Here is a 23,920-nt window from a genome sequence, read left to right as displayed (position 1 = left end):
TTCTGTAGTGTGGTAGTGAAAGGTTAACCGTCTGTAGTGTGGTAGTGAAAGTGTTAACCGTCTGTAGTGTGGTAGTGAAAGGTTAACCGTCTGTAGTGTGGTAGTGAACGGGTTAACCATCTGTAGTGTGGTAGTGAAAGGTTAACCGTCTGTAGTGTGGTAGTGAAAGGTTAACCTGCTGTAGTGTGGTAGTGAAAGGTTAACCTTCTGTAGTGTGGTAGTGAACGGGTTAACCGTCTGTAGTGCAGTAGTGAACGGGTTAACCGTCTGTAGTGTGGTAGTGAAAGGTTAACCGTCTGTAATGTGGTAGTGAAAGGTTAACCGTCTGTAGTGTGGTAGTGAACGGGTTAAACCTCGAAGAACAGGATGACCCGGGGCCCCTCCTCCTCGTGGTCCTGCAGGAAGTAGCCGAAGCGCTCGTTGAAGATGATCTGCTCGTCCCAGTCGGGGACGGTGGACTTGTTCTTCCTGAAGTCGAAGGGCTGCGTCATGATGGGCAGGACGTGGTCCACACTGTGCTGCTCGTAGAACGAGGAGACCGGTCGATGGCTGAGAGACGGGAGGATGACAAGAGCGCACATTTTTTTATCTGCCAACGGGGGTTACAGGCATCTCATACGACCCTAACAAAGCATGGTGATGTTTCCAGATCGGTTTCCACAACCGTCCCATATCGCTCACAGGTTTCTTTGTCCTGAACTGAAGAACTGTCTCAAATTCTGAAAATGTGGCTGTAGATACATCAAAGTAGCCAAAGTTTACCCAACCAATTGGTAAACTTCCCCCTTACAAACACAACACTGTTTTTTTTTTTTTTTTAACAATATATTTATTGGGTTTTAGTTTGCAAATTACAACATGTATATCAGCAGAGCAGTATTCAGCAAACATTTTCACCCCGTTCTCCCTCCCCTAACCCCACCCCACAAAATAATAATTAACTTCAAAAACAGGTTCACATAGGAAGGATACAGATTTAAATAAAAAATAAACATAAATAAATAATAATACAACCAAAATGTTTTACACATTAAGTAAAGGGTGTTTCTTGTCGTTTTTACACAATGATAAGAGTTGTCCCACAGTACTCCCCCTAATCCCGTTCTTGTTGAAGCAAGTTCCCAACATTCGTATTATGCTTTAAGAAGTACACAAATGGTCCCCAGGCATTATCAAAAATGTTTTGTTTACGTCTAACAATATACACCATCTTTTCCATTGACATATTTGAAGCCATTTCTTTAATCCACATACCAATTCTTGGTCCATCAACATTTTTCCAATTAAGAGCTATTACACGTTTTGCTTGTAATATGCACATATCTATAAATCTAAACTCTTTGCGTTGTAGATGTGGGGTGGTAGGATATAAACCAAGAATAAAAAGCTTGGGATTCAATGGCAACTTCTTTGATAAGATTTGATCGATCAGATCAATAACATCTTGCCAGAAGGTTTTCACTTTCACACATTCCCATATGCAGTGGAACAGTGTCCCCCTTTCCTCACTACACTTAATACAAGTATCTGGAATATTATCATTAAACTTATGCAATTTAACAGGAGTTATATATGTACGCATCAGCCATTTATATTGTATAAGTTTTAGGTTGCTACTGACTGTCTGACTCTGTGCCTCTTTACATGCCACGCTCCATTCTTCTAAAGATAAACACAACACTGTTGGAATGGGATCTTGGAACCTATAGTCTTCGACACGTTCAAATGACCGGCTGGTTCTCAGGGTTCCTCCACTTTGCTCTGAACTAGGAAGAACTGCTTTTTCCTTCGATGGTTCCAACACCTGGAACGCCCTCCGACTGAAGCTGAAGGTTCTTCCTTCTCTTGCTGCATTTAAAAGTAGGATCTCCGACCGCTGTGAAACTTTAGGGTGGAATATCTCTGCCCTGCTGCCGCTACACTGGTCAACGAAACTCACTCACACGCTCACAGCAGACCCAGCGTGCCCACTCTCACAGTAGACCCAGCGTGCCCACTCTCACAGCAGACCCAGCGTGCCCACTCTCACAGCAGACCCAGCGTGCCCACTCTCACAGTAGACCCAGCGTGCCCACTCTCACAGTAGACCCAGCGTGCCCACTCTCACAGTAGACCCAGCGTGCCCACTCTCACAGCAGACCCAGCGTGCCCACTCTCACAGTAGACCCAGCGTGCCCACTCTCACAGTAGACCCAGCGTGCCCACTCTCACAGCAGACCCAGCGTGCCCACTCTCACAGTAGACCCAGCGTGCCCACTCTCACAGCAGACCCAGCGTGCCCACTCTCACAGTAGACCCAGCGTGCCCACTCTCACAGTAGACCCAGCGTGCCCACTCTCACAGTAGACCCAGCGTGCCCACTCTCACAGTAGACCCAGCGTGCCCACTCTCACAGCAGACCCAGCGTGCCCACTCTCACAGCAGACCCAGCGTGCCCACTCTCACAGTAGACCCAGCGTGCCCACTCTCACAGCAGACCCAGCGTGCCCACTCTCACAGCAGACCCAGCGTGCCCACTCTCACAGCAGACCCAGCGTGCCCACTCTCACAGCAGACCCAGCGTGCCCACTCTCACAGTAGACCCAGCGTGCCCACGTCAAGATGTGTTTTGGAGCAAAGTTTAAACAAAGAACAGGGTTCCCACAGACATTGCAAAATGAAATTCAAGGACTTTTAAGTACTTTTCCAAGCACTATTTTTCATTTTCACTCGAAGGATACAATTCACTTTTAAATGCAGTTTTTTTAAAGCATCTTCTTGGCCTGCCTGCCAGCTAGAGTGAGCGTAGAGCATCACGAGCGAAGAAGAAATGAGGAAAAGCAGTTGGCGTGTGCGAGACAGCGATTTTATAAAAAAAACAGAAAAAAAAAGATTTCTCGATTCAGAACAATTTGATCATGGATGAACAAAACATTCAATGCGAATGGTTGATTTGAATTCCAAGGACTTTTTAAGCACATTGTTAAAAAATGTGCTGTTTTCAAGGAATTCCAGGCCTTGAGTTTTCTTTTTGTTTGTTTTTAAGCACTTCAAGGACCTTGTGCGAAACCCTGAAAGAAAATCTTGTGATTGAACATCTTTAATTCTGGGCTCCCGAGTGGCGCACCACGTACTGCGCTGCGTCGCAAAACACGGCCGTCCCGTGGGTTCGACTCCCGGAACCGGCGACCTTTGCCGAATGTCTTCCCCCGTCTATCTCCCATTCTTCCTCCCTCTCTCTCTCTCTACCGTACTGCCCGGTAGCAAAAACCAATAAAAACCTACCAAAAACATAATAAAAAAAATTCTAAAAAATCATTCATTCCGAGCCCTGCTCCGTTCTCACCCGTCCTCCTCCTTCACGTACTGCCCAGAGGCCTCATCTATCCTGCTCCTCCGTTCTCACCGGTCCTCCTTCTTCACGTACTGCCCAGAGGCCTCATCTATCCTGCTCCTCCGTTCTTCTCACCCCTCCTCCTTCTTCACGTACTGCCCAGAGACCTCATCTATCTGCTCCTCCGTTCTCCCCTGTCCTCCTTCTTCACGTACTGCCCAGAGACCTCATCTATCCTGCTGCTCCGTTCTTCTCACCTGTCCTCCTCCTTCTTCACGTACTGCCCAGAGACCTCATCTATCCTGCTCCTCCGTTCTCACCTGTCCTCCTTCTTCACGTACTGCCCAGAGGCCTCATCTATCTGCTCCTCCGTTCTCACCTGTCCTCCTTCTTCACGTACTGCCCAGAGACCTCATCTATCCTGCTCCTCCGTTCTCACCTGTCCTCCTTCTTCACGTACTGCCCAGAGACCTCATCTATCCTGCTCCTCCGTTCTCCCCTGTCCTCCTTCTTCACGTACTACCGTCTCTCCTGGTGTCACCCTCCTGGACACTCTCTGTTTAACCCTTTCACTGCCATACGACAGCCGGTGACAATACAGAAGGTTAGCCCTTTACTATCACACAACCGACGCCGTCGGTTGTGTGATAGTAAAGGGTTAACCTTCTGTCGCGTGGCAGTGAAAACGAAAACGAAACTCAACGAAAACAAAAACGAACGCAAAAAAAACGAACGCAACAAAAAGAAAAAAAACTAACGAACTAAAACGAAAACGAACTAAAATGAAAACGATGAAACAAAAACGAAAACATGCAAAAAAAACAAACGCACAAAAAAAAGAAAAAAAAAGAACGAACTAAAACGAAAACGAACGCAACCGAACAAAAACAAAAAATAAAAACGAACGCAAAAAAAAAAAAAACGAAAACGAAAACGAACGACAACGAACGAAAAACGAACACAAAAAAAAACGAACGAACTAAAACGAAAACGAACTAAAACGAAAACGATTAAACGAACGCAAAAAAATCGAACGCACAAAAAAAAAAGAACGAACTAAAACGAAAACGAACGAAAACGAAAACGATGAAACGAAAACGAACGCACAAAAAAAAGAACGAACTAAAACGAAAACGAACGCAAACGAACTAAAATGAAAACGAAAACGATGAAATGAACGCAAAAAAACGAACGCACAAATTTTTTTTAAAAAGAGCGAACTAAAACTAAAATGAACGAAAACAAAAATGAACGCAAAAAACGAATGCAAAAAAAATAAAAAATAAATAACGAACTAAAACAAAAACAAACGATGAAACGAAAACGAACGCAAAAAAAACGAACGCACAAAAAAAAAAGAACGAACTAAAACGAAAACGAACTAAAACGAAAATGAACGAAAACAAAAATGAACGCAAAAAAAACGAATGCAAAAAAAAAAAAAAACTAACGAACTAAAACAAAAACAAAAACGATGAAACGAAAACGAACGCAAAAAAAACGAACGCACAAAAAAATAAGAAAAAAAAGAACGAACTAAAACTAAAACTAAAGTCTCTGCTCCTCCGTTCTTCTCACCCGTCCTCCTCCTTCTTCACGTACTGCCCAGAGGCCTCATCTATCCTGCTCCTCCGTTCTCACCTGTCCTCCTTCTTCACGTACTGCCCAGAGACCTCATCTATCCTGCTGCTCCGTTCTCACCCGTCCTCCTTCTTCACGTACTGCCCAGAGACCTCATCTATCCTGCTCCTCCGTTCTCACCCGTCCTCCTCCTTCTTCACGTACTGCCCAGAGACCTCATCTATCCTGCTCCTCCGTTCTCCCCTGTCCTCCTTCTTCACGTACTACCGTCTCTCCTGGTGTCACCCTCCTGGACACTCTCTGTTTAACCCTTTCACTGCCATACGACAGCCGGTGACAATACAGAAGGTTAGCCCTTTACTATCACACAACCGACGCCGTCGGTTGTGTGATAGTAAAGGGTTAACCTTCTGTCGCGTGGCAGTGAAAACGAAAACGAAACTCAACGAAAACAAAAACGAACGCAAAAAAAACGAACGCAACAAAAAGAAAAAAAACTAACGAACTAAAACGAAAACGAACTAAAATGAAAACGATGAAACAAAAACGAAAACATGCAAAAAAAACAAACGCACAAAAAAAAAGAACGAACTAAAACGAAAACGAACGCAACCGAACAAAAACAAAAAAAAAAAAACGAACGAAAAAAAAAAAAAAAAAAAACAAAAACGAAAACGAACGAAAACGAACGAAAAACGAAAAAAAAAAAAAACGAACGAACTAAAACTAAAACGAACTAAAACGAAAACGATTAAACGAACGCAAAAAAATCGAACGCACAAAAAAAAAGAACGAACTAAAACGAAAACGAAAACGATGAAACGAAAACGAACGCACAAAAAAAAAGAACGAACTAAAACGAAAACGAACGCAAACGAACGAAAACGAAAACGAAAACGATGAAATGAACGCAAAAAAACGAACGCACAAAAAAAAATTCAAAAAAGAACGAACTAAAACTAAAATGAACGAAAACAAAAATGAACGCAAAAAAAACGAATGCAAACAAAATAAAAAAAAATAACAAAATAAAACAAAAACAAACGATGAAACGAAAACGAACGCAAAAAAAACGAACGCACAAAAAAAAAAGAACGAACTAAAACGAAAACGAACTAAAACGAAAATGAACGAAAACAAAAATGAACGCAAAAAAAACGAATGCAAAAAAAAAAAAAAACTAACGAACTAAAACAAAAACGATGAAACGAAAACGAACGCAAAAAAAAACGAACGCACAAAAAAAAAGAAAAAAAAAGAACGAACTAAAACTAAAACTAAAGTCTCTGCTCCTCCGTTCTTCTCACCCGTCCTCCTCCTTCTTCACGTACTGCCCAGAGACCTCATCTATCCTGCTGCTCCGTTCTTCTCACCTGTCCTCCTCCTTCTTCACGTACTGCCCAGAGACCTCATCTATCCTGCTCCTCCGTTCTCCCCTGTCCTCCTTCTTCACGTACTGCCCAGAGACCTCATCTATCCTGCTCCTCCGTTCTCACCTGTCCTCCTTCACGTACTGCCCAGAGACCTCATCTATCCTGCTCCTCCGTTCTCACCTGTCCTCCTCCTTCTTCACGTACTGCCCAGAGGCCTCATCTATCTGCTCCTCCGTTCTCCCCTGTCCTCCTTCTTCACGTACTGCCCAGAGACCTCATCTATCCTGCTGCTCCGTTCTCACCCGTCCTCCTCCTTCTTCACATACTGCCCAGAGACCTCATCTATCTGCTCCTCCGTTCTCACCTGTCCTCCTTCTTCACGTACTGCCCAGAGGCCTCATCTATCCTGCTGCTCCATTCTTCTCACCTGTCCTCCTTCTTCACGTACTGCCCAGAGACCTCATCTATCTGCTCCTCCGTTCTCACCCGTCCTCCTTCTTCACGTACTGCCCAGAGGCCTCATCTATCTGCTCCTCCGTTCTCACCTGTCCTCCTTCTTCACGTACTGCCCAGAGACCTCATCTATCCTGCTGCTCCGTTCTTCTCACCTGTCCTCCTTCTTCACGTACTGCCCAGAGGCCTCATCTATCTGCTCCTCCGTTCTCACCCGTCCTCCTTCTTCACGTACTGCCCAGAGACCTCATCTATCCTGCTCCTCCGTTCTCACCTGTCCTCCTTCTTCACGTACTGCCCAGAGACCTCATCTATCTGCTCCTCCGTTCTCACCCGTCCTCCTCCTTCTTCACGTACTGCCCAGAGACCTCATCTATCTGCTCCTCCGTTCTCACCCGTCCTCCTCCTTCTTCACGTACTGCCCAGAGACCTCATCTATCTGCTCCTCCGTTCTCACCTGTCCTCCTCCTTCTTCACGTACTGCCCAGAGGCCTCATCTATCCTGCTCCTCCGTTCTCACCTGTCCTCCTCCTTCTTCACGTACTGCCCAGAGGCCTCATCTATCTGCTCCTCCGTTCTCACCTGTCCTCCTTCTTCACGTACTGCCCAGAGGCCTCATCTATCTGCTCCTCCGTTCTCACCTGTCCTCCTTCTTCACGTACTGCCCAGAGGCCTCATCTATCTGCTCCTCCGTTCTTCTCACCTGTCCTCCTTCTTCACGTACTGCCCAGAGACCTCATCTATCTGCTCCTCCGTTCTCACCCGTCCTCCTTCTTCACGTACTGCCCAGAGACCTCATCTATCCTGCTCCTCCGTTCTCCCCTGTCCTCCTTCTTCACGTACTGCCCAGAGACCTCATCTATCCTGCTGCTCCGTTCTCACCCGTCCTCCTCCTTCTTCACATACTGCCCAGAGACCTCATCTATCTGCTCCTCCGTTCTCACCTGTCCTCCTTCTTCACGTACTGCCCAGAGGCCTCATCTATCTGCTCCTCCGTTCTCACCTGTCCTCCTCCTTCTTCACGTACTGCCCAGAGGCCTCATCTATCCTGCTCCTCCGTTCTCACCTGTCCTCCTCCTTCTTCACGTACTGCCCAGAGGCCTCATCTATCTGCTCCTCCGTTCTCACCTGTCCTCCTTCTTCACGTACTGCCCAGAGGCCTCATCTATCTGCTCCTCCGTTCTCACCTGTCCTCCTTCTTCACGTACTGCCCAGAGGCCTCATCTATCTGCTCCTCCGTTCTTCTCACCCCTCCTCCTCCTTCTTCACGTACTGCCCAGAGACCTCATCTATCTGCTCCTCCGTTCTCACCTGTCCTCCTCCTTCTTCACGTACTGCCCAGAGGCCTCATCTATCCTGCTCCTCCGTTCTCACCTGTCCTCCTCCTTCTTCACGTACTGCCCAGAGGCCTCATCTATCTGCTCCTCCGTTCTCACCTGTCCTCCTCCTTCTTCACGTACTGCCCAGAGGCCTCATCTATCTGCTCCTCCGTTCTCACCTGTCCTCCTCCTTCTTCACGTACTGCCCAGAGACCTCATCTATCTGCTCCTCCGTTCTCACCTGTCCTCCTCCTTCTTCACGTACTGCCCAGAGGCCTCATCTATCCTGCTCCTCCGTTCTCACCCGTCCTCCTTCTTCACGTACTGCCCAGAGACCTCATCTATCTGCTCCTCCGTTCTCACCTGTCCTCCTCCTTCTTCACGTACTGCCCAGAGACCTCATCTATCCTGCTGCTCCGTTCTCACCTGTCCTCCTCCTTCTTCACGTACTGCCCAGAGACCTCATCTATCCTGCCCCTCCGTTCTTCTCACCTGTCCTCCTCCTTCTTCACGTACTGCCCAGAGACCTCATCTATCTGCTCCTCCGTTCTCACCTGTCCTCCTTCTTCACATACTGCCCAGAGACCTCATCTATCCTGCTCCTCCGTTCTCACCTGTCCTCCTTCTTCACATACTGCCCAGAGACCTCATCTATCCTGCCCCTCCGTTCTTCTCACCTGTCCTCCTTCTTCACGTACTGCCCAGAGACCTCATCTATCTGCTCCTCCGTTCTCACCTGTCCTCCTCCTTCTTCACGTACTGCCCAGAGACCTCATCTATCCTGCCCCTCCGTTCTTCTCACCTGTCCTCCTTCTTCACGTACTGCCCAGAGACCTCATCTATCCTGCCCCTCCGTTCTTCTCACCTGTCCTCCTTCTTCACGTACTGCCCAGAGGCCTCATCTATCCTGCCCCTCCGTTCTTCTCACCTGTCCTCCTTCTTCACGTACTGCCCAGAGACCTCATCGATGACGTGGACCTTCACCATGGGGTGTGAGACCAGCAGGTCGGTCTTCAGGCGGTCCGTCCGGTGGATGTAGACCCCCAGCACCAGGCTGTCGTCGAAGACCGGTCCATTATGAGGCACATCCATCTCCGTCTCACTGTCATCCTGGACCACTAGAACCAGGGAAACAATATCTTTTAGGGCTGACCTCGACTGAAGAGATTCTTAGTCGCCCCCAAGGACTTAACTGAGTAATCGATTAAATGATTTAGTTGATACATCTGTAAAAAGCTGAGATTCCCAAAAGTACCTCTTTAAATCCTGTACGTATCAGAGACGTGCTGCTTATCATTTTTAATTTTTCTCATTCAGTATGGGACACATCAAAATTGGCTAATCGACTAACCTAAAGTCTTGGTTGACTGAGATCAAAACTAACCGATGAATCGTTTAATCAGCTAGGAGAGGGTAGCCTTTTAAAGGCAAGGCAACTTTATTTTTATAGCACATTTAGAAATCACTAAAACCAAACCAAAGTGCTTCATTAAAGCAAAAAGAAATTCTCCTGACTGAACTTTTTTTCAGGCCAAGTCATATTCTTATTTGAACCTCCACTGTATTTTTTTTTTAATAGCGTTAGCGTTTTAAGGGAGCCTACTTGTAGCGCCTACTGTCCTGACTGTGACTATAGACCCTACTGTTGTGGTTGTTGTGCCAGGCAGGGAGGCTGTGTGCTGGAGAGCGTGAATGCAAGTCTTGTGGCTAGCTTCTGATTGATGGCGAGCTAGCACCCTTTTCCCATTACTTTGAACCATGAACTAAACGGCTTGTTATCATACAAACAAGGGACTAAACACGTTTCGCAATTATGCCACAACAACAATGGACAGTCTCCTCCCCACCGTTTGTATATATTTTTTTACCGCCCACCCACCCCCTCCTAATGTAGTCTCCTCCTCATCATATGTATATTTTATTTATCCTTTATTTATCCAGGAATGTCCCATTGAGATACAAGATCTCTTCTTCCAGGGAGTCCTGTATATATTTACTGTTAGGATCTCTGGGTAACAGTACTGTTACAAAGGGTCAGATTAAACCGAATATATATATTTATTTATGGATATATATTGAATAGTATTTGTATGTCGTTTGATATCCCTTGTATATTCTTTGTACATATGCACGGAATATCCCTTTAGCCTACAGCCCATAATAGTTCATTCTCTCATTGGACAAGAACCTGGCGCCAGCAGACAGGCCCCTTGAGTCAAGTTCAATAGTGCCGACGAACATGTCCCAACTAGCCCCGGTTCCGCGTAGGAATACGGCTACCGAAATACGAATGGTACTATTTGTTCACCGTGCATATAAATAGGGCGCAAGAAATGTAGAATTCCTCTTAGTCCCTTGTCCCGTTCAGTCTCGTTCAGTTCCAGTTATCCAAGTGACGTCTCTCCCCACTACGCAACGTGGGCAGAGTAGGGCTCGTATTGCCTCAAATAGAGTCGTGTTTATCCTACTACGTTTGTTAAACGTATCGTTCGTTATCTACGAGTAAGCCTTCATTACGAGTCAAAGACCACGTGAAGTGAGTAATTGTGCGTCTACATAGAGCACTTATTGCCGCGTGCTAATAAGGATAGTAACGTCAAGTTCAACTGTGAACTACCGCGCACCACGGAGGATACCTACACCGGTGATTGCAGAGCCACCAGGCAGGATTATTATTCTTCATTCTTCACCAAGCTGCTGGAGCAGAGAACCGTCTACCCCACTGCTGTGAGATCTACCCATGCCCGTGAGGACATCACTCGAGCCCGTCTCTGTCGGAGCAGAGACTCCACGGCTTCATCTGCGGCGCGCACCCTAGGATTACAGCTGCTGCTTTCCCCGCTGACACAGGGGTGATATCGCCTCCGTGGAGCCATTGACTTGCATAGAGCATTGCCTCCCCCTGCTGGCTTACAACCGGTAGTAACTCTGAGTACCATAGATAATTCCTAACATTCATTATTGACTTGCCTATGCACATTCTATTTGCCTTATAAGCGCATTCAAGTAATGTAATATCCCACCTTTGATGTAATAAATATTCTAAACGAGTATTTGTGTGGAAACCGTTTCATTGTGGAGAAGTTCTCATCATATACTTGTGTACAGTAAGGCCAGTAATGTACACACACGGTAGTGGTTTAATGATACCAATACTTGATTAATACAGTCAGGGAATTGTACCCCTCAGTTACAAGTACTGTATTATTTGCATATCGTATATGTGACAAATGTAACAGTACTATATACCTGTAAGTCATGTATGTCCCTATGTCATAAATGTCATAATGTCATGTATGTTGTGTATGTCATAAATGTCACTATGAATTGAAAATGGGGGACCCTGATGATGTAAACAAGACAAATGCCTTTCTCTGGTCTGCATCCCCTTAACAATCGTGTGTATTGCTACTGGATTTACCAGATCCAGAGTGAATAAAAACTTTATTTAATACACGAGACCCTCTTCTTGGGACCAAGTAAGGTTGTCGATAATCCAATGTACAATTACCCCCCGCCCCGCCTACCCAAAACCAAAACACACCGCAGTTTAAATTATTTTACATTACTATTTTGTTACCTATGTGGCGGACAGACCTCTCAGACCTCGCAAATGTCACTCGCCCAATAGCCTCCAGCTGCAACCGCGGAGCGAGCAGCGTAATCCTGTGTCTCGAGTCGCTGAGTCCTGCCATTATTGCTCCGCAGCTCGCCAAAAGCCCTTTTTCATGATATTTGGCGCCTCTGATTGGCTCAATTTAGTTTCAATCTGTATGCATCTACAAATCATATTATACCAGGTAGCCACTTCCGTCAGACTCCGAATCAAATTGACGGAAATCCGTCTGGAGACGGAACGCTTTAATGCCTGGATTCACAGGTACATGATAAAAAGTTCACATACAATGCACAGCAATAAGTAAAAATACACTAAAATTACAGAAAAGGGTATTGTACAATTAAGAAAACAAGAGCAAGTTGCAATATAAAAGAGACAAGAAATTAGATTAAAAGTCCAGAGTAACAGCAAACTTTGGCTACGTTCACACTGCAGGCGAGAGCGGACAAATTACATAGAATCTGTTCTTTTCCATTCTGATTTGGGCCACTTCCATGTCAGAAATATTGGGACTTTTACATCACTCTAGACCAGGGGTCAGCAACCTTTACTATCAAAAGAGCCACTTTTCCCCCCTCCCACAAAATAAAATGCTTGGGGAGCCGCACAACCTATTTACCCTTAAAATTAAGATAACACAGTATATAACGTTTTATATATCCCCAAGCATACCCCACATTTAGCATAAAACGCCTGACAATTGCATACCCAAAGTAATTTGCGATTTATTATACTTTATACTTATAGCACACAGTTTGTTGCATTAATGGAATTATAAAGCAACAAAAATAAAAATGTTGACTTTTTATTGCTGTGTTTACCTGTTATAACAAAGGGAAACCTCAAACTCTTATGAAGAGGAGACAAAAGACTGGCTGTGTAGACCTACTTTTAAATAAAACACAGAAGAGGAGACAAAAAACACTGGTGTCTGTAGACCGACTGAAATAAAACCCTGAACTATGCAGCTCTATTTGAGTCCTTCCATTATTTGTGGAAAATATATAAAATAAAAAGTAAATTTTTCGTTGTTCGCAAATTTCGCACCACATATCAGGCATACAGGTAAGCAAGCCTGCATCGTTAGTCGTGAAAGCAACCCTCTATTTTCCTCAGACTTTCCTTTTTTTGGATGTATCCATGGTTATCTTACTGGGGGGTCGGAAACTCAAGAATAGCCACTTGCAGACGGCAGGGAGAGGCGCGGGGTGTGACGTACTGTATATTTTAGTTGATGAAATATTTTTGTTGATGAAATATTTTTTCATTTCAGTGTCACAGTATGACATCGATCTCCAAAATAAGAGAACAAATTAAAAAAATTAAAAAAAAAGTTAAAAAATAATAAAAAAGATTTTATTTTTTTATTTTTGCCAGGGAGCCGCAGCTGATTGGCTAAAGAGCTGCATGCGGCTCCGGAGCCGCAGGTTGCCGACCCCTGACCCCTGCTCTAGACTGACATTCATCACAATCCTGTGCTGGCGAGAGTCACTCTGTGAACAAACAGCTGTGATGCAGGCGGTCAGTGGAGGGACAGTGAGGTGTTAGTATTCGGAGCGATACTTCTGTACAAGCTAAAGTTGAGGGGATGTCTCATAACCGGCCTGTGTTTGAAAGCATAATTGAAAGAAGAAATTGACTTGTCGTACAAAACTTGTAAGTCGCTTTGGATGAAAGCGTCAGCTAAATGACTAAATGACTAAATGTAAATGTAAATGGCTCTTTCACCTCCTCCTCCTCGCCCCCATTATCATCTGCTCACAAATCATCTGGCCTCCACAGCAACTAAACCATAAACTGTGACGTCAGTGTCCTCCATGTTTACATCCATCTTCTTTATTGTTCATTTGATCATGTGGGTCAGTTCAGGAGCAGTGACCAGTATACCGTAATTCCTCTAATAGTAACCGGGTCTCAAATACAAGCCGGGTCTCTATTAATGGCCGGGTGCGCTCTTGAGCTAAGCAATTATAAGCCGACCTCCTGATACAAGCCGGGTTACTAATATACTGAGCTGCATACTGAGCTAGTTACTTGATTTCACTTTGAAAACGTTGAAATGACCAGTGACCACCTGTAATTGCACTGTTTACTATTTCATACAGTACTTGGTTTCAATAAATGAACCCAGTACATTTTACTGGGTTCAAACTGACACAAAATGTTGATTTATTCATTATGATCCGTTTGAAAATTTGAAATATAGGCCTCCCTCTTATACAGGCCTCCTCCTAATACAAGCCTGGTACCCGCTACAGTTGAAACAAATACAAGCCGGGGTTACTATTAGAGGAATTACGGTATATATATATATATAATAATGTGAACAGCAAAACAAAGATATCTGATCTGAGCAATAAATCAGAATGGAGCACTAAGGCTTGCAGTGTGAACATAGCCTTATTCTTTTATTAACCCAGGTTGAATATTTTTGTGACGATTACTGTAAAAATAAATGTTGTGATCAATCACCTTGTTTCTTTCTCTTCTTCTTTCTTCCTTTGGACTGGGGTTTGTCCTCCGTCTCCACGTCCGGCCCTGTGGGTTCATCTGGCTCCCTGCCGACGGAGACAAGTCATTCATATTCATATTGGGCACGACCTCTACACGACCTCTACACGACCTCTACACGCTGAAGAGCACGACACAATAGTAAAGAGTGATCAGCGTTACGAGGCACCAAGAGAGCATCATAAACTCCTATAAAACAAACATAATGTTAAAATACACACAATGTGCAAAAACTGTAGAAGAGGAGTTGAATACTGCCTGGGGCCGCTGTATAAGTTTCAAGTTCAAGTTTCTTTAATAGTTGTCATACAGAAGTACAGAATACTTTTATACAAAATGCTTCTTACTGTTACGCTCCAGAGACTGTGCTAGACAAGATAGTATCAAATAACATAGTATAGCATGTAAATTAGAAGTAGAAAATGAGGTCACAATGTTCAGTATAGACAAGTAATAACTATCTCTCATAACATGGTAATACCTAGCCTCGCTTAAAATATGTAAATAAAGTACATATCAACCACACATTATGTACCCTTTTTCCTGTGGTCAATTAACTTTATTTACATTTTCTCATGAGATCTGTCTTATGATACCAGATGTATTACCACAATGTACCAATATGCATTATAATCAGTGGTGCGTTGGTGATTTCATACCTGGTTGCACTGTGTTTTAATGACGCCACGCGCATGCGCATAAATGTGCCCTCCCGTGCGCACAGACTAAAGACGATGCCCAATTGCCTCTAGGAATGGAATGTAACACATTTCATTCACAAGTTTTGTGTGAATGTATCCGAGGACGTATTTGAACACACCTGACGACCTGAGCTATTGTTATGCAAAGTAGCCAGGTGGGTACTTGGCCAGTTGGCGCATCAGCCGAGTGCAGCGCATTCCTGTGTGCACATCCGTGCGTGTTTGTGATCACAGGGCCGGCTGCTCGGCGTGCCACCCCATCCCATGACCAACGCACCCCTGATTATAATGCATGTCATTTTCTAAAGTGATTATAATGCATGAACAACACATATAAAACGTACATGCCAGCTGGACCGGCTACCCTCCCCACTCCTCCAGACCATAGCACCAGACATCCTCCCATTCCTAACTGCAACCATCAACTCCTCACTCAACTCGGGGGTGGTCCCCACCTCCCTAAAACAAGCCAGAGTCACGCCCCTCATAAAAAAAAACCTGAACCCTACAGTCATAGGAAACTACCGTCCTGTCTCTCTTCTCTCCTTCCTTTCTAAAACACTTGAACGTGCTGTATCCAACCAACTTACTGCTTATCTCTTACAGAATGACCTCCTAGACCCCAATCAGTCTGGCTTCCGGACTGGCCACTCCACAGAAACGGCCCTCATTAAGGGCTCTACGCTAACCTTTTCCCCAAGGAGCACATGTGCTCCTAAATGAAATAATTTAGGAGCACACAAAGAAATTTAGGAGCACCCAAAAATATTTAGGAGCACAGTGAAAATATTTCAAGTTTTTTTTTCAAAGATAAATGTATATTTGTACTGTGCGTGCATGTGCAAACGGGAACGGGACACACATCTGTGCAATAGCACATACCACCAAAGTCACTGGCCCACTGTGTGCGTGTGTGTGCGTGTGTGTGTGTGTGTGTATCTGCGTGTGCAAACGGGAATGGGACACAGACATTTGAACTATTAAGTGATTAATGCCTACTGTGGCAAAGTTGTAGCCAACAACTAGGCCTAATAAAAAAGGCAGTGACATTGAACAAAAAGGAGACACTGGCATTACCACCAGGGCCATCAGTAGAGGGGACTGTAAGGTGCCTTTTCGGTATACTACCTTTGCTAAAACTGTTCTGTTAAAGGTGGTAATTACTGGAATAGCCTACCAGTTGTGATTAGAGAGTGCCCCACATACTCCATGTTCAAGACCCATCTTAAACTGCATCTTAAGGCAAACCAGAACTGTGATCATTTTTAATCTGATTTAGTTTATGTAACTTGTTTCTTGTTTTTATTGTTGTTTTTATCATTGATTGTCACCATTCTTCTACCCTAAGCAGGCTATTTATTTATTGAAAGAGTTTTGCTGTCTCCTGGTGTAAATTAGCTCTTGCTACAACCCTGCATGTTTACATTTTGTATTTTGTACTAAACTAATAAACTATCAAATCAAACTACTGCTACAAAAGTAACAGTCACTTAACTTTAGCTTTTGCCCCTTTTATGCATACAATGCCTATGTTTTGGCTAGTGTTGCTCTTCTAGAAAAATAATCCTTTCAGGGTTGCCTATTGAAATACTGTACACCTCCAGTACAGAAACATTGTTTATGAGTTTGCGTGTCAGGTAGACCATTGACTGACAGTCGATTCTGCCAATTACGTCACACCGCTAGCCAAGTTAGCACACACACATTATGACACATACACACACGCACAGTGGGCCAGTGACTTTGGTGTAGGGGTGTAACAATGCATCGATCCTAAGGGGAAAATTCAACTGCATCGATTTGAAAATGTTAGAATCGATTATCGCAATTTTAATGTGTACACAGTGTTATGCTATTCTCATGTCCATTACAGCCAACACAACGACATACGCTACTGCATCAACGTTATGATTAACAAAACAAGGCATTCGTTTTGTTGTATTAACGTTATATTACTATTGCTATCGATAAATCTAGGTGTTCTAAAATCTATTGCTATTGGTAAGGTAAGACTAGAATAAGTTACTGTCTCGGAAAACTCTCGCATATCGCAATGGCGGACTTTCAGGAAGTAAAAAAGCAAATGAGAGCTTCCGATTGGTCATTTCCTTTTTTTCTTTTTTTGAAAACAGTCCCGTCACTCTACTGTGATTGGACCGTTGGCTTGAGTGCAATGTGGGACTTGTAGTTTTTGAATGATTATCAGCGGAGAGAAAAAAGCACGACTGAGGCTGTAATCTTCACTCGCACACCGTGCGAGTAATTGATTTTTCCGGTTCGCACACACATATTTCTAGGGGCAAATGCGAGCAATATGGTTGCACTGTACAGCCCTGTCATTGCGGTCACAGAGGCACTTCACTTAGCAAAAGCGAAAGGCCTCTCATCTGTCCCGATTCTCCTAGATCTATCTGCAGCCTTCGACACAGTCTACCGTCAGATCCTCCTCCCTCGACCTGGCATACCGTGCGGCAAAGGGAACCGCTCCCGCCTACCTCCGGTCAATGGTCTCTAACTACACACCCTCAAGACCCCTACGCTCTGCATCTTCTGGCCGCCTCAGACCCACTCCTATCCAAGCTCCCGGAGGGTCATCAAAGAGAAGTCGCCTATTCTCAGTCCTTTCCCCACAATGGTGGAATGAACTACCCACCCCAGTTAGGACAGCCGAAACCCGTCCAATCTTTCGCCGTCGACTAAAGACGCACTTCTTCAACCATTATCTGAATTAAAAAGAAAAAAGACAAAAAAAATCTAACCCTGACTAACCTTACTGTCATGCACTTGTCCTAATAAACTAACCTACACTGTAACACTCAACACTTTGATGAACATTGTTACTCAGCTGATAGAGATGTGCCCTTCCTGATGACTTGTCGTACAGAACTTGTAAGTCGCTTTGGATAAAAGCGTCAGCTATAATAATAATATAATACATGCAATGCAACTCCAGAGTCCTTAAACAAACTAACTAATACAACGTGAACAAGGTCGACGAACCTCACGTCCGCCTCCGTGTCCAACGACTTCAGCTTCTTCTTCTTCTTCTTCCCGACGTCGTTATTCAACGCGACTTCCTGAGAGGCGGCGGCGTTCTTCTTCTGCGCGGCCCGGCCCTCCTCTTCCGGAGCGGCCCCTCCCTCCTCCTCCTGGGCGATCTGCCTCAAGTCAAGTCAAGAGTTTTATTTGTCACGGCATACAAACATACAGTGAAATGCGGGTGGTCATGCCCGCAGCGATTGTGCAATAATACAAGTAATAAAAATAAGAATAAGACATAGAATGAGACATAACAGGTATAATGTACATACATTTTACAAAAAGCATGGTAAAGACATGCTAAGGTCCTGCGATAGTGCAATACCATGTTAGCTACGGATGAGGCACTGGGTCTTATGTACACTACTATACAATGCTATACGATATACAGTTATACTAGGGGTGGGCGGTATAAACGGTATACGGTATAAACGGTATGAATTTGCGCTACGGTATGGATTTTGATTATACCTTCATACCTTGTGACCGGTAGACTAGAGCAGCTAGTCACAGCAGTAGCAATGACGTTAACGTTACTTGACGATTCACTCAACGGTTGCAGTGGTCGTTGCATAGTGTTTAATTGTACCAAGTTTTTATACACTTGCTCACGGACCTTGTCATATAGTTTGGGCATTTCAATTTGGCTAAGAGGAGACTTGCTTTAGCGCAGCAACGGGCTAACGTTAGCCATTTTAAGATAAATTAATATACCGCGATATATACCGTTACCGTCTATGCTTCAAATTATACCGTGATATACATTTTAGACCATACCGTCCAGCCCTAAGTTATACTATATATCCTTATGCTATCTCGCTATATCCATCTATTTACTATACAAGAACCACTCCTGTTCTTTTTTTAAAGTGACCTTTTCATTGTGTAAAGTGACCGTTGAGTGTGAGCGTGTGCAGCATGTGTGTGTGTGTGTTCATGCTAAAGTGACTGCTAGTGTGTGAGTGTGTGTTGTGTGTGTTCATGCTAAAGTGACTGTTAGTGTGTGAGCGTGTAGTGTGTGTGTTGTGTGTGTTCATGCTAAAGTGGCTGCTAGTGTGTGAGCGTATACAGTGTGTGTGCTCATGTGTGCTTGTGTGTGGAGAGTTCAGTGTTCAAGGCTCTGATGGCCTGGGGGAAGAAGCTGAGCCGAAGCCTCTCTGTCCTAGTAGCTGGGGTTCGCAGGCGTTTGCCTGACCTCAGCAGCATGAACAGGCTGTTATTGGGGTGGTGAGGGTCTTTCATGATTCTGCAGGCTCTGGATTTGCACCTCTTGTTATATAGGACCTGCAGGGGTGGTAGTGCAATACCCGTAGTACGCTCGGCTGAACTTCCTTAACTGTCTCAGGTGGTAGAGGCGCTGCTTCGCCTTCTTTACGACTGAGTCTATGTGTGTTGACCATGTCAGGTCCTCTGAGATGTGGACCCCCAGGTACTTGAAGCTGCTCACCCTGTCCACGGTAGCCCTCTGGTACTCTCTCAGCAGCTGGTCCTCGGTGTCCACCGCCCGGGCCTCCGCCTTCCTGCTCCTCCTCCGGCCCCTCGCCTGTCCGGCCCCCGGCCCCTCGTCCGGCTCCACGGAGACCTGTGACCCGAGGGCCTTCAAGGTCAAGCTGGTTTATTATTTGTCACAACAACAAAATACAGAATACTTTATGATGAAATGCTTATTTCTGAAAGAGCCCCTGAGAGTGTGCTACATACAGTAAAAAAAAGTAAGTAAAAATAAAAAAGTAAGTAAGAAGCAAGTAAAAGTACCGGTAAGTAAAGTCAATATACATAATATACAATACAATACAGAGTAAAATGAGTAACAGTGAGGTACAATGCAGAAATGAGATGAGGTACAAAACTAAGGGTAGGGTGCAAATGAGGTCTGAATGTGGTGCAAATCTCTTTAATAATAGATCAATATAAAGTGTGTTAAAGTGTCTAAAGTGAGTAAAGTGAGTGTTTGTTAAAGTGAGTGTGTACATGTGGATGTGTGTGCAGCGAGTGTGATGATGATGATGATGATGTGATGATGATGGGTTGTTACATCGTGTCGTCGAGCGTCCTGATGGCACACCTTGGCGTCCTCCGCGTCGTCGGTGTGGGCGGAGCTCGTGTCGTCCCCGGCGACGGGGGGCGGCGCGGGAAGCGCCCTCTTGCCTCGGTGCGGCCGTCTCTCCGCCGGGGCGCCATCGCTGCTGGTGTTGTTGACCTTCTGGGTTACTTCCCTCTCCCTCCGCTTGTTCTTGGTGAAGCGCGGGCTGCCCCCCCGCTCTGGGTGGTACGTGTTCTGGAGGACGGGGCTGCCGCCCCGCTCTGGGTGGTACGTGTTCTGGAGGACGGGGCTGCCCCCCCGCTCTGGGTGGTACGTGTTCTGGAGGACGGTCTCATCCTCCTCAGTGTCTTTCTCCAGGTCCTTGTTGAGGGTCTGAAGCTGATCGGTGCGACATGGAAAACATGGGAGATGGAAACATAAGAAAAAAAAAAAAAAAATCATAAATAATTATCCCTGGAGGGGGGGGGGGGTGTTTGTTGTCAACGGCACAACATGGCCATGATTGGAAGAGAATGTACAGTTTAGGTACAGGATTCCTATTACCATAAATATCTGTAGATACTATTGAATAACAATCAATATGCAGAATACTGTTGTTAAGACTGTAGAACCTGATTTGATAGGAAGGCCATTCACATCTACATTCCTGACGGGTCATTTGGCCGATAAGAATCCCTGACCATACACCTGCATTATGATCCCTTTTATAGATCTATTTATATACCTGCATATAACCCATATAACTCTGTATGATAGCAGAGGTCCTCTTCTTCTCTCTTTTTAAACACACCACAATGCTCTCTGGAGGCTCGGAGGTTCTCTTCTTCTCTCTTTTTAAACACACCACAATGCTCTCTGGAGGCTCAGAGGTTCTCTTCTTCTCTCTTTTTAAACACACCACAATGCTCTCTGGAGGCTCAGAGGTTCTCTTCTTCTCTCTTTTTAAACACACCACAATGCTCTCTGGAGGCTCGGAGGTTCTCTTCTTCTCTCTTTTTAAACACACCACAATGCTCTCTGGAGGCTCAGAGGTTCTCTTCTTCTCTCTTTTTAAACACACCACAATGCTCTCTGGAGGCTCAGAGGTTCTCTTCTTCTCTCTTTTTAAACACACCACAATGCTCTCTGGAGGCTCGGAGGTCCTCTTCTTCCGCAGCTTCTTCTTCTCTGCCGGAGGGTCCGTGAGTTTCTTGATGGCTGCGTTGAACTTGTCCCTGGTCTTCGCCCGGGCTTCACTCTCACCTGAGAAATGACACACAATCAGCTCACAATAAGCAGCAGGTGGGCTGACAGGGTTAATGACGTCATCAAGTTATATCCAAAAGGACGTTCTGCAGTCATAATAATTGTATTTGCGAGTATTGAATATGTGTATGTTCTTATGTACCCCAGTTGCTACTGCATGTACATATTTGTGTTTTATTACATGTACATACTTATCAACTGTCTCGCCTGTTTTATAGCAACACTACAATCACCGACATCTAAGGGAGATCCCCCCTTGAACGGCCCTTCTACGGTTTCTGTAGTGTGGTAGTGAAAGGGTTAACCTTCTGTAGTGTGGTAGTGAAAGGTTAACCTTCTGTAGTGTGGTAGTGAAAGGTTAACCTTCTGTAGTGTGGTAGTGAAAGGGTTAACCTTCTGTACACTGTACATTGGAATACTGACAAAGCCATACTTGGTCATTTATTGTACAACTGGGTTAGGACATTTGTAGGGGCCAGTTTTGAATTGCAGTCACCCGTAGGTGTTCTTTCAGAGTGTTTTTTGAAAGTGGGTAGTGATTCGCATTCCTTTACAGCTTTGGGTAGAGCGTTCCACATTGATGTGGCATAATTGCGAAACGTGTTTAGTCTAGTTTAGGTTAACCTTCTGCAGTGTGGTAGTGAAAGAGTTAACCTTCTGCAGTGTGGTAGTGAAAGGGTTAACCTTCTGTAGTGTGGTAGTGAAAGGGTTAGGGTTAGTAGTAGTACATCCAGTACATCCATCTCGAAAGTCATGGAAAAAATAGTATACGAACAGGTCGAAAAGTACCTCGCGGAAAAAAGTCTAATCTACGAATTCCAATCTGGTTTCAGAACATCCCACTCCACTGACACATGCCTCCTCTATTTGAACGACCACATCAAGCAAGAGGTGGACGCGGGCAAATACTGCGGCATGGTCATGCTGGACCTACAAAAGGCCTCCGACACTGTCAAATGTTAGAGTAGACGACAGAGTACAGCAACTTGCAATGGGCCTGGTCTACAAGATACACTACACAACCAATGTACCCATGTACATGTCAAAATACTTCCCAAAGGTCAGTGAATACCACGATCACAACACCAGAGGGAGCTCCACAAATCATGTAAAACCCAGATTCGGCTCAAACAAGGGACTAAACACGTTTCGCAATTATGCCACATTAATGTGGAACGCCCTACCCAAAGCTGTAAAGGAATGTGAATCACTACCCACTTTCAAAAACACTCTCAAAGAACACCTACGGGAGACTGCAATTCGAAACTGGCCCCTACAAATGTCCTAACCCAGTTGTACAGTAAAGACCAAGTATGGCCTTGTTAGTATTCCAATGTACAGCCCCACCCACCTCCAATGTACAGCCCCGCCCCACCCCACCTACCCAACCTCCTCCAATGTACAGTTTCTATGTCAAATGTATATACACTCTTTCTGGATTTTTTTAGTATCACAAACAGTACTGCTACTGTATTTGCAAATCTGGTATGTCATGAATGTATAGATGTAGCAGTATTGTCTATATGTATGTCGTGTATGTTATGATGAATGTAAAATGGGGGACGCTGATGTAAACTAGACGAAAGTCTTTCTCTGGTCTGCATCCCCTTAACAATTGTGTGTATTGAGCTGTACTGTACTGTACCCATTCTTCAATCTGTTAATAAACTTTTCAATCAATCAATCAATCAATCAATCAATCAATCAATAGTGTAGATAACGAGCTGCTCTCACCTGCTGGCCTCATCCTCGGTCATTGTGTGTACAGTGTGTACAGTAACAAGGGACACCGACGTGGAAACACAAACACGCCTCACACTTAGCCGGCTTGATGTTATTGTTATGGGAAATAATAACCCATCAGTCCATAGAGCTAGTTAGGGTTAGGGTTAGGTCATCAGCAAGGGGGGGGGACCACCGCAGTGGAACCACACCGTGAGGTAAACAACCTTTAGCTGCGACGCTAAGCTACCGTTAGCTCCTTTAGCTAGCTCCTGTTAGCAACCGGGCTAGGTTCGTTTGTTTGTCCAACAGTGCGCTACGTTTGCGTGCGGTAACGTGTTGGTCGATCCGACGGGTTAACGAACGGTCTCGACAACTAAAACTAAAGGTGTAGCACCAGCCTGATACCGTGGGGAAGCTGAATAGAGCTGTATAGCTCGCAGTGATTAAAGGGATAGTCCACTGCAGCGTCCACCAGCATGCAGCTGCAGAGCCGCAGAGCCAGCGGCGCTCTCTCTCAGGGCCGCTCAGCAGCGCCACCCACCCAGTGGCTGAATTGGAGTATTGCACTGTGCGGGCACAGCTGTGAGATCCGCGCGAGGCCATGATATGTTGAATGAATGCGTTTATTTATTTCGAACATAAATTGAAAATAAATAATAATAAAAAACGAGACAATTACGCGCGGGGAAATTAGGGTCTGTATTGTCTCTGTATTGTCTCTTTCCACAGCAAAACGGTCGGCAAGGCACCTTGATTGATTGATTGAAAACTTTATTAACAGATTGCAAAATGGGTACAGTACAGCTCAATACATACAATTGTTAAGGGGATGCAGACCAGAGAAAGACGTTTGTCTTGTTTCCATCAGGGTCCCCCATTTTCAATTCATCATGACATACTTGACATACAGATAGACAGTACTGCTACATCTATACATTTATGACCAGATTTGCAAATAGAGTAGTTTGTGATACGAAAAGAGTCCATAAAAGAGAGT

The 23,920-nt window shown here is 44.8% G+C and overlaps 1 protein-coding gene across 1 annotated transcript in view; it reads right to left on the bottom strand.

Moving 5' to 3' along the window:
* The window catches only part of ahi1 (Abelson helper integration site 1), a 78,023-nt gene extending 54,651 nt beyond the window's left edge, over positions 1-23,372 (bottom strand). Inside the window, exons 1-8 of the mRNA XM_084310486.1 lie at positions 22,933-23,372; positions 21,068-21,195; positions 19,945-20,331; positions 19,357-19,506; positions 17,871-18,028; positions 14,131-14,216; positions 8,968-9,157; positions 354-549 (exon numbers count right to left, since the gene is read on the bottom strand). Of these exons, the coding sequence (XP_084166612.1) occupies positions 354-549; positions 8,968-9,157; positions 14,131-14,216; positions 17,871-18,028; positions 19,357-19,506; positions 19,945-20,331; positions 21,068-21,195; positions 22,933-22,945 (1,308 nt within the window). The 5' untranslated portion in view covers positions 22,946-23,372. The remainder of the gene's footprint in view (positions 1-353; positions 550-8,967; positions 9,158-14,130; positions 14,217-17,870; positions 18,029-19,356; positions 19,507-19,944; positions 20,332-21,067; positions 21,196-22,932) is intronic.
* Between the last annotated feature and the right edge of the window lie 548 nt (positions 23,373-23,920).

This window comes from Notolepis coatsorum (genome assembly GCF_963971535.1).
Source record: "Notolepis coatsorum genome assembly, chromosome: 3".
NCBI lineage: Eukaryota > Metazoa > Chordata > Actinopteri > Aulopiformes > Paralepididae > Notolepis > Notolepis coatsorum.
The sequence above is the reverse complement of the archived record's forward strand: the minus strand, read 5'-3'. Positions and strand labels throughout refer to the sequence as shown.